The sequence below is a fragment of the Vespula vulgaris genome, chromosome 23 (genome assembly GCF_905475345.1).
Source record: "Vespula vulgaris chromosome 23, iyVesVulg1.1, whole genome shotgun sequence".
Classification (NCBI taxonomy): Eukaryota; Metazoa; Arthropoda; class Insecta; order Hymenoptera; family Vespidae; genus Vespula; species Vespula vulgaris.
Window position 1 is genome coordinate 1,042,501 of NC_066608.1, and position 10,000 is coordinate 1,052,500.

The 10,000-nt window shown below is 29.9% G+C and overlaps 2 protein-coding genes across 13 annotated transcripts in view; one reads left to right on the top strand and one right to left on the bottom strand.

The window, feature by feature from the left end:
* The window catches only part of LOC127071794 (KN motif and ankyrin repeat domain-containing protein 1), an 86,240-nt gene that overhangs the window by 68,680 nt on the left and 7,560 nt on the right, over positions 1-10,000 (top strand). The window lies entirely within an intron of this gene.
* Positions 1-10,000, bottom strand: part of LOC127071792 (plasma membrane calcium-transporting ATPase 3) — a 97,818-nt gene that overhangs the window by 33,168 nt on the left and 54,650 nt on the right. For 4 of the 12 annotated variants that reach the window (XM_051011448.1, XM_051011450.1, XM_051011447.1 and 1 more), the window contains one exon: positions 1-195. This exon is cut by the window's left edge and continues 5,124 nt beyond it. The exons of 3 other annotated variants lie outside the window; for them this stretch is intronic. In XM_051011448.1, the coding sequence (XP_050867405.1) occupies positions 1-195 (195 nt within the window). Of the gene's footprint in view, positions 196-4,363; positions 4,702-8,238; positions 8,308-8,350 lie in introns of those variants that run through there. 5 more of the 12 variants (XR_007785226.1, XR_007785225.1, XM_051011456.1 and 2 more) reach the window with 5 other exon arrangements.

Sequence of the window (10,000 nt, forward strand, 5' to 3'; positions counted from 1 at the left end):
ACTCTTTGCCGCGTAGAGATGAGCGTTGTTGGTGTTGTTTGTAGGGTCTTCGTCAATGTATGTGAAGTCGGATAATGGACGTGGCCCGGTGTGGCTGCGTGAGCTGCGCATACTGTGTAAGCTGTGTAAACTATGGACAGAGCGACGCTCCTCCAGATCTTCCAGAGTCGACTTGAACGCTCTTATTACTCGAAGCTGCAAAAATAGGGAAGGAGACGTATTCTATCAGGAAGCGAGGATGAGTATCTGCCAGGCCAGCAACACACATAAGCGCGCGCCATATTCTTTTTCTTTTTTGTTTGTTTGTTTTTTTTTTTTTTTCGTTTGGTTCTTTTTCTTTTCTTTTTTTTTGTTTGTTTGGTTGGTTGGTTGGTTGATTGATTGATTGGTTGGTTGGTTGGTTGGTTGGTTTGGTTTGTGGGTCTTTGATTTTTTTTTCCCTATCTCTCATGTTTCGTGTGGCTTTTTTTTCGAGGGGAAGGGATATTGTTTGTTCTTGTTTCTTGCTTTTTTTTTGTTTTCTTTCTGTTTTTTTATATCCTCATTATCCAAATGTTTGTGTAGATGTACATAAATATATATGTATATATATGTGTGTATATATATATATATATATATAGACGTAGGTAATGTATGTAGATGTATATGCATGTCCGTCTATGATACTCTTTTTTAAGATATCAATTTTTTATATATATATTATTATTATTATTATTATTATTATTATTATTATATCTCGTTCTTTCTTTTTTTTCCTTTCTCTCTTTTTTTTAAATCGACATCGTGTATATGTAGTATATATGTATATATATATAGTTTTTAGTATAGAGTCTTCTCACTTTATTTATAATTATTATTATTATTTTCTTTATCTTTTCCATTATGTGTATTCCGTATAAGTATGCACATATGTGTACGTAAGTATGAATCTATGTATATAATGTAGGTATGTATGTATGCATGTAGATATATAATTTCATGTATATTAAAAACTTTTGAAATTGATTCGGAGACGCACATTTATATACACCATGTGATATGAATCATGTGTGCGTGTCTGCTTGATGTCAGCTTCGTTTCCAGCCCGGATAAAAAGGGGGGATGGGAGGAATTACGAGAGAACAAAAATAATAATAATAATAATAATAATAATAATAATAATAATAATAATAATAATATGGGTGTCTCGCGGTGCGAATCGACTAAATCGATTATGGTATCTACTACCGCCAGGTGCAAGCTATATAATTGCAGACGATTATTATTTGGCATACATGCGCAATCTATCTAATCATCTATGCGTACCTACCCACAAGTAGGTGTGATCATTATTATAAGAAATATGTTTTTGTTTTAATTTTTTGTTCGATTATATATTGAATATATATATATTATTGATGAGCTCCTTCCTAAGTCGCGATAAATAATTAGTTGTAAATTATTTCCAACTGGTACTGGCTCCTGTATCGTCTTATTTTCTTATTATTATTTGTTTGTTTGTTTATTTATTTCTTTGGTAGTTTGGTTTGATTTTTTATGTCTTTTTTTTTTTTATATTATTTGGTAGAGAGCCTATCTCGATCTCCTGAAAATCGTGGGGTATATTAGTTTCAGCATTAGAAATGGTCCGCAACACAGTCCTGAACCTTAATCATTTGAAAGAAAATATCCTTCGAGAAACGACGATATAATATATACATTATAGATTTGATTCAATATAGATAATATATGTATGTATATATATAGAAATGATCGAGATAGAAATAGATCGATTGATAAATAGATAGACAGATAGATAGATAGATAGATGGATAGATAGATAGATAGAAAGATAGATAGATAAATAGATAGATAGATAGATAGATAGATAGACAGATAGATAGATAGATAGATATGAAATTGAATTGATAAACAGAATATATAAATCACAGTGTGGAAATGTGATTATTATCATAGTAAAATAATAATAATAATTATTATTGTTTCTATCATTATTATATTCATATAATAATGATAATAAAAATTATAATTATTATTGTTATCAAATATATAATCGGCCATTGTTCTTACGATTTTTTAATTAATATAAATGTTGAGTAGAACTATACACGATATATGTTTCGCTTTCTAATCATTCTAGTAGTATGTATATCATGTATACTATATGCACTATAATCCTGTTCGAAGAGAGAGATGAGATATATAAGTATCGTTAGAAGAATCTAACGAATTTGTTATATGTTATTTGTGTGGTATTTCTCCAGAAGACAATAATTAATATATATATATATAATATTAATAAATTTATATATATATATATGTATTTATATATAAAAATATATTAAAATCATTTAACATTTAAGAAAAGTAGATATAGTCAAATGATTTTTACTTTTTCTATATATATCCTTATATATAAATAAATATACATACATATATATATATATCACATTAATTATTATTCAAATAATAAAAGATTAACGATTGGAATATATAAAACGAGACGAGTTTTTCTTTTTCCCTCTATCGAGAGGAAAAGCACACTGTGCGCGTGCACGTGTGTGTGTTTGTGTGTTTGTATAACGAGAATATATCCACAAGTTGACGAGAGAGAGAGAGAGAGAGAGAAAGAGAAAGAGTTAGAGTCAGAATTAAATAGAGAATTAGAGCGAGAAAGAGTGATAAAGAGAATCCAATTTCATTAGCGTAAAAGCAATTAGAGAAAAATCATTCATCGATGGAGACGATCGAAAACAGAACAGCTGATCGTTTTATCAATCGGTATCGTGTTATCAATCCTGACGAAATAAAGGAAAGAAACACGATCGAAGATAGGGTAATTGTATAGGGAGTAAAGGGTGGGATGAGTTGAGGGAGGGTGTCAGATTAAAACCAGGGTAAATCACACATAAAATTATTCATGAACGCACGAACACACTCACACGCACACGAACGAACAATCGTGTTAAACGAGTCGAAAACAAAACCAACAAACCATTATTAGATAATTAATTTCTTTATTATATATATATATATATATATATATATATATATATATATATATATAATAAGTCGATGAACGCAAAACTGATCAACCGTGCACACGCACACACTCGCACGTACTGAAATTAAAAAAATCAAAAGAGAGAAAGTAAAACAGAGTTAGAGACAGAGATGGACGATGGATAGAAAAGTGTTAGGTACTAATTGGACGACAAATGAAAACAAAGAAATGATAAAGAATGAGATAAAAAGTAAATATAGAAAGTTATATACGTGTGTATATAAGAGAAGGGGCGAGACGCATGAAATCGAATATATTAAATAAATATTGAATAATATATGCATATAAATTTTTTCATTGTGTAATATTAAGTAGTAGTTGTTGTTGTTGTTGTTGATAGAAAGATGAGAGACAGAGAGAGAGAGAGAGAGAGAGAGAGAGAGATAGACAGAAAGAGAGAAAGAGAGAAAGATGCGAAACGAAAGGGTTGATAGTGGAAGGATTTAAAGGGTTGCGTTTTAGCAGTGTACAAAAAAGAGGGGTAGAATGTTAAGGTAAGGGTGGTCGAATGGTAAGTCTGTAATCAGGGATAAAACTTTTTGTTTTTTCTTCGTATTTGTTGTTGTTGTTGTTGTTGGTTGTTGTTGGTTGTTGTTGGTTGTTGGGTATATAATATGGAAACACGCAGAGCACACTCATCAGACAGCTAAGACTACTGAAGAAGCGCGGGTGGGCGGTGGATTTCCGGTTAATTGCGGCTCTTCCGTGTATTATCAGAGAGTCTTATCCCACACCCGCTACACAAAGAAAAAAAAACACATTGCCACGACGAAACGTCGTATGCGACGTATCGATGCATCGAATCCCGAAATAAAACGACGGGCTCACGAAGGGCTCTTCTCGAGCTTCTTCGTTGTCTCGTCTATGTCTAATCGCTGTTTTGCTTTTTTGCTTTTTTGTTTTTTTCTTTTTTCTTCCCCCGATCGAAGTGAGCCAATTTATTGTGTCGAGATATCGATTTTTGAGGCTTTCATCAGTGATCACTGATGTATCTCTTATACATATTCCTCTATCCATATATTTATATAGATAGATAGATAGATAGATAGATAGATAGATAGCGGAATGATGTGTAATAAAATAAAAATTCAACAACTCGACATATAATCGGCTACTAAAAAAGGGAATAATATTCGTCGAGACGAAATTCTAGAGTGTTTAATTTGAGAAGAAATATAATAATATTCATAACTCGATATACATAATATTTCACTTCAACACACACACACATATATATATATATATATATATATATATATAATGTATTCGAGTTACGAAATGTCTCAAGCTAAACGACAAGAGAATTAACGATACAACGACGACATTTATATAGTATTTATAGTTATATGTATATATTTATATATCTATATATATATCTATATTAAATATATATATATATATTAGATATTATTCTTAGTATTAATAGTTTTGCCGTGGACGATGCTCGTACGTACGCTAATCGACGATCCGCCGATGTTTGTGTATGCGTACGTAAACTTTCATATAATACAACGTATTTACGACAGGCGATCTACGTTATATAGCTACGTACTTGTTTGTACTCCGACAGGATAAGTGTGGCGGCTGGCAAGACTGCCGCCTCGTTATACCTCAGTCTCTCGAATGGGTTCCGCTGGCTAACAAATCACAAATCATACTATCAGTCTCGTTTCTATCGTTTTTCTACGTTTAACTAACTAACTTGTTCTTTTTTTCGTTGGTCTGTTTGTGTTTTTCTCTTTTCTTTTCTTTTCTTTTCCTTTCTTTTCTTTTCTTTTCTTTTCTTTTTTCTTTTCTGTTCTTTTTTTTTCTCTTTTTTTCAATCCTTTCTCTTCGTCTTCTCCTCGTTCGTTCTAACCGGTCGACGTGTTTCTTTTCCTTTTCTTTTTTCTTTTTTTCTTTTAATTGTTGTGTTTTATTTTATTCTTTAAACTTCGTACTATAATAAATTAATGAATAAATAAATAATTGCGTAACTTCCGCGATGGTTTAATTAATATCTCCGTAAAAGAAACAAAGAAATTCGTAAGAAACACGATGTGAGAAAAAGGGCGATAGATATATATATAGAGAGAGAGAGAGAGCTCGTGGCTTCTTTAAATATTTTATCGAGTTTGAAGAGAAAAAAAATTGAAAAAGAAAGAAATAATAATTTTTGAGAAAGATCGTTCACTCGGATTTATCGACGAATGAATATCGATAATCGCGAATGAGAAAACGGAGAGACAGAGAGAGCCAGAGAGAGAGAGAGAGACAGACAAAAAGAGAGAAAGAGAGAGAGACAGATAAAAAAATAAAAAATAAAAAAGAACGTACGAAAATAAATAGAAGAATTCGTGTCCCATAGAACGATTCGTTCTTATGGGATATTAAAACGTATCTATCACAAAACGTCAAGAAAAAAAAAGAAAGAGAGAAAGAGAGAGAGAGAGAAAAAAAGAATTGAAAAGAAAAAAAAATATTTGGTTAAATACTTTTTTTTGTTGTCGTTGTTGTTATTTTGTCTTCTTCTTCCTCTTGTTGGTGTAGGTAAGCAACGCTCAATTTGTATAGACGAAATAATCGAATTTTTGTTGGTTCGATTATGAGCGTGCAAACAAACACACATACACACACACACAACACACTTAAGTGTATTCTTTTCGTATCACAAACCACACGCACACGCGTGTACACACGTACGCACACTCACACGCACACGCACATCGATACAATGTATATATTATATAATTGATATAACATCGTACGACCACTGTTAATGTTACAACAAAATACCACACTGCGTTATATATATATACATTATATATATATATATATATATATATATATATATACATATATATATATATAAAAAGAAAAAGAGAGAGACAGAGAGAGAGAGAGAAAGAGAGAGAGAGAGAGAGAGAGAGACAGAAAGAAGGGTAAAGATTATTAGAAAGAGGATAGAAAAAAATACAGACAAATGATGAGTCAAATCAAAACGTGATTATGATCGTGATTAATGATGATGATTTTTTTACTCACTAGAAAGCGAAACACAGATTTAAAAAAATATATTTCCTTTTTTTTTTTAATATAAAAATAGAGAAAGAGATAGAGAGAGAAAGAAAGAGAGAAAGATAGATAGATAGATAGATAGATAGATAGATAGATAGATAGATAGAGAAAGACAGTGTAATAAAAACACGGGACACACGTACGTAGGCGGCGATGCACGAATCGCGTGATTTCTTCGTTCGAACACTTTCTTTTCTTCAATTATTTTATTATTCACAACTTATTTCGTTAATTTCTCTTTTATTTTTCGTTTAAACAAATCGAAGATATGATGAATAAATAAATTAAAAAAAAAAAATGTCCGAACGAAGATGGCACGAGCGCGCGCACGTGCGACACTAAATATCGATAAACTTAAAAATACTTATATATCATATATACATATATATATATATGTGTGTATATATGATATATAACATGGAACAGATTGGAATGAAACGAATATAGGGAAACAGGAAATAGAGACCGGTAAGAAAAAATATAAAAAAAAAAAGAAATAAAAGTAATAGTAAAAAGAAAAATTGATAAAAGTTCGAGTAAGCATATATATGGCTGCAGCCAAAACGACCGTCAATATTTTTACTTGCAAAAAAGAAAAATCAGCTTTCATTATCGAAACCTTCATCGAAACTGCTATAGCACGTGTATGACGACGACGACGACGACGACGACGATAAGCTTTGATAAAAGATATTTAAAAAAAGAAAAATTAAAAACAAACAAAAAACAAAAATTAAAATATAAAAAAGAAGACGTGTGCGGAGGTAACGCGTGCTCCTCCAACAAATTAATTTTCCGTTCCTTTTTAATAATATCGCGATTTACGATCACGTATAGAAGTAAGAAATGTTTTCTATCAAAACAAATTTTTCATCAATGAATTTTTAATTTCTACTTTAATTAAGATTTCTCTTTTTCCGTTTCCTATTTGCTCTTTTCCTTTCCTCTTATTTTTTTTTCTTTTTCTTAAACGATGACGTCTAAATGAAATGAAAATAAATATTTTGTCGAAGAGCAAACAAATTTGCGTTGCAATGTAATTTTTTATTATTTTTATTACTTAAAAATTTGTTTAATAATAATATTGAAATATATACGGGATCGAAATCGCGTATTATAAAAATGAAACTGAAGTGATATAAGAAATAAAATTTCATATGTGACGTAAATGAAGATTATTATAAAAAGAAGGGAAAAGAAAGAAAGAAAGAAAAGAAAAAGAAGAAAAAAAAAGATAATCCAAAAATAAATATATACGACGATAGCGTTGCGACGAATCAATCGCTTAACGTGTCGGTTGATATAATTCAATTCTGGGTTATTGCAAAATGTAAAAGAAGCGTTATATATATATATATGTATATATACATGTTCATAAATATGTATATATATATAATATATATAGTAATTTATAATACGAATCGAAATTAGCCGAGGCTCGCGCGATCCGTAAGCAATTAGTGTGTGAAACAAATTCAACATCCAATATATGTAATAATAAGGGACGTGTGTAAGGCACACAGAAAGACAGAAATAAATGTGTATATGTATATATATATATGTATATTTACATATATATAAATAGTATAAAACAATATATATATATATATATATATATATATATATATATATGCATATACGAAGAGAAAAAGGTAGAAAGATACAAAGAGGAAAAGCAAACGAAAAAAAGAAAGAAAGAAAGAAAGAAAGAGGAAAATCAGAAAAAAGAAATTAAAAAGTCAAAACAAAAATTGGTTACTTCTGGATATAACACAGTTTTCGAACCAATTACATTCGATCATGATCGAATATGTCGAAAAAACAACAACCAAAAGACAAAAATCCAAATCAAAATCAAAATTAAAATCATTTTCAAACCAAATGAGAAAAATAAAAGATAGAGAATTAAAATTAATGAAAGATTGGGGCAGGTGGCGGGTGAAAAGAAAAGAAAATGTAATTAAAAAGAAAAGAAAGAAAGAAAGAAAATAATTAAGGGAAAAAAAAGAGAAAAAAATTGATTAAGTATAATAAATATACGCAAGATAGAAACGGTTAATATCAGATATCATCAAGACGGCCAAACAGTGCGGAGAGTGGATTTTTTGCGAACTAACCATATAGTAATCCTGAGAGGGGGATCTGCCTGTCACAGATACATTCTGCACCAGAGTTCTATTGCTCGTCTGAAAGTAGGTCATATATATACAGTTTTAAATGATTAGCTGATTAGCGAGAATAAATATGATCGAGTGTTTTTTCTTTTTTCTTTTTTCTTTTTTTTTTTTCTATATATATATATATTTTTTTTTTTTCGTAATAGTGTTTCCTTTTTCTTCGGTTTCCGTTTCAATTTTTTTTCCCTATCCACCGTCATCACATCTTCTATACTTTTTTTTTGTTTTTTTTTTTTTCATATTATCCTTATTCTTTACTACTTCCTTCTTATACGCTTTGTTTTCTAATGGTAGCTGCATTTTTCGTTTTTTTTTTTTTTATTTTTGTATTATTTTTGTTGTTTATATCTTCTCTGCGAGAGTTTCGTGAAGGCTCGCATTGTAAAACGCCGACGTAAATAATCAAGGAAAAAGAAAAAAAAAAGAGAAAGAAAAAAAAAGAAAAAAAAATCCGAGTACATCGCATGTGTGTGTATATATATATATATATATTTATATTATATCGTAAGAATCGTGAAAGAAGAGGGTGGTCGAAAAGTTGGGGTGGTTAAAGGGCGGAATGGGTTGATAGTAAGAGAAAAAGAGAGTACGATTAAAAGTTATGATAAAAATACACTTAGAAATATAGAAAGAATATTATGTGTATATAATTTATGATGTATATAGAAAACGATTAAATGAGGAAAATGAAGATGAAGAAAATGTATGTACGGAAGTCGCGATCTTGATTGATTAAAAATTAAATATTTGGAATCGATCGATTATGAATTAAAAAAGAAACAAGAAATCATAATTACACGAAGAGAAAAAAAGAGAGAGAGAGAGAGAGAGAGAATTTTTCGAATACGTTCATTTTCTCTCTTCTTCTATCTCTAATCCTAATAATCGTCCTTCGTGGAATTAATAAATTTTAATCAATAAAAAGAGAATGGACGTTTCGTGACTATTTTTTTCTTTTTCTCTCAAAATTTATCTGCTTTATACTACTGTAATATAAAAAGAGAGAAAAGGAGAAAGAGAGAGAGAGAGAGAAAAGAATAGATATGCAAATATATAAATAGAGACATATTGAAAAGAGAAAGAGAGAGAAACAGAGAGAGAAATAGAGAGAGAGATAGAGAAAAATAGAAATAGAAATAGAAATAGAAAAAGTGATATTCTGGCCGAGGACTGCATGGACCATTGCTAAGTTAATATTTTAGTCGAAATCTGTTTCTGACGCAGGCTCTTTTAATTTAAAAGATTTTCGAAGAGGGTAAAGGGGTAGTTAAGGGTAGTTTAGGGTTGGTGAATTTGATAATAACGTTTTAAAGGGTATGATGGAACAGTAATAATAATAATAATAATAATAATAATAATAATAATAATAATAATAATATAATAATAATAATAATAATGATGATAATGATGATAATGATGATGATAATGATGATGATTATGATGAAGATGAAGATGATGACGATAATAATAATAAACATACGCCTTGGGTACACCATAACGAAGTTTTCAAAGGGTGGAATATATTGATTTTGTTTTCTTTTTTTTTAAATTCTTTTTGTTTCTTTTTTTTTGTTTTGTTTGTTTGTTTGTTTGTTTGTTCGTTTGTTTGTTTTTACGGAAATCCGACTCGATGATATACGAATCCGTAGCGCCAAGACGATCGAGTTCATGCTTCACATACATTTTTCTTTAGTTTCTAATA